The 246-nt window shown below is 78.9% G+C and overlaps 1 protein-coding gene across 1 annotated transcript in view; it reads left to right on the top strand.

Annotated features, from left to right (window-relative positions):
• The first annotated feature begins 6 nt into the window (after positions 1-6).
• ARPC2 (actin related protein 2/3 complex, subunit 2, 34kDa) overlaps positions 7-246 on the top strand; it is a 20,993-nt gene continuing 20,753 nt past the window's right edge. Inside the window, exon 1 of the mRNA XM_010568301.1 lies at positions 7-172. Coding sequence (XP_010566603.1) covers positions 99-172 — 74 coding nt within the window. The 5' untranslated portion in view covers positions 7-98. The remainder of the gene's footprint in view (positions 173-246) is intronic.

Below are 246 nucleotides of genomic sequence, written 5' to 3'. Positions count from 1 at the left end.
GCGGCGGCGCAGGCTCGGGCGGGTCCCCGGTGCGCGCAGCGGGCTCGGCTCCCTCCGGCCACGGCGCCCTGAGAGCCCCTCCCCTCCCCGGCACCGACATGATCCTGCTCGAGGTCAACAACCGCATCATCGAGGAGACCCTCACGCTCAAGTTCGAGGGCGCGGCCGCCGGGTAGGGACGGGGGGGGCCGGGCCGGGCCTGACCGGGGCGGGGAAGGGGACAGGGCCGGGGGCGGCCGGGCCGGG

Source organism: Haliaeetus leucocephalus, unplaced genomic scaffold (genome assembly GCF_000737465.1).
Source record: "Haliaeetus leucocephalus isolate CR32 unplaced genomic scaffold, Haliaeetus_leucocephalus-4.0 Scaffold1, whole genome shotgun sequence".
NCBI lineage: Eukaryota > Metazoa > Chordata > Aves > Accipitriformes > Accipitridae > Haliaeetus > Haliaeetus leucocephalus.
This window is presented reverse-complemented; position numbering and strand designations above follow the sequence as displayed.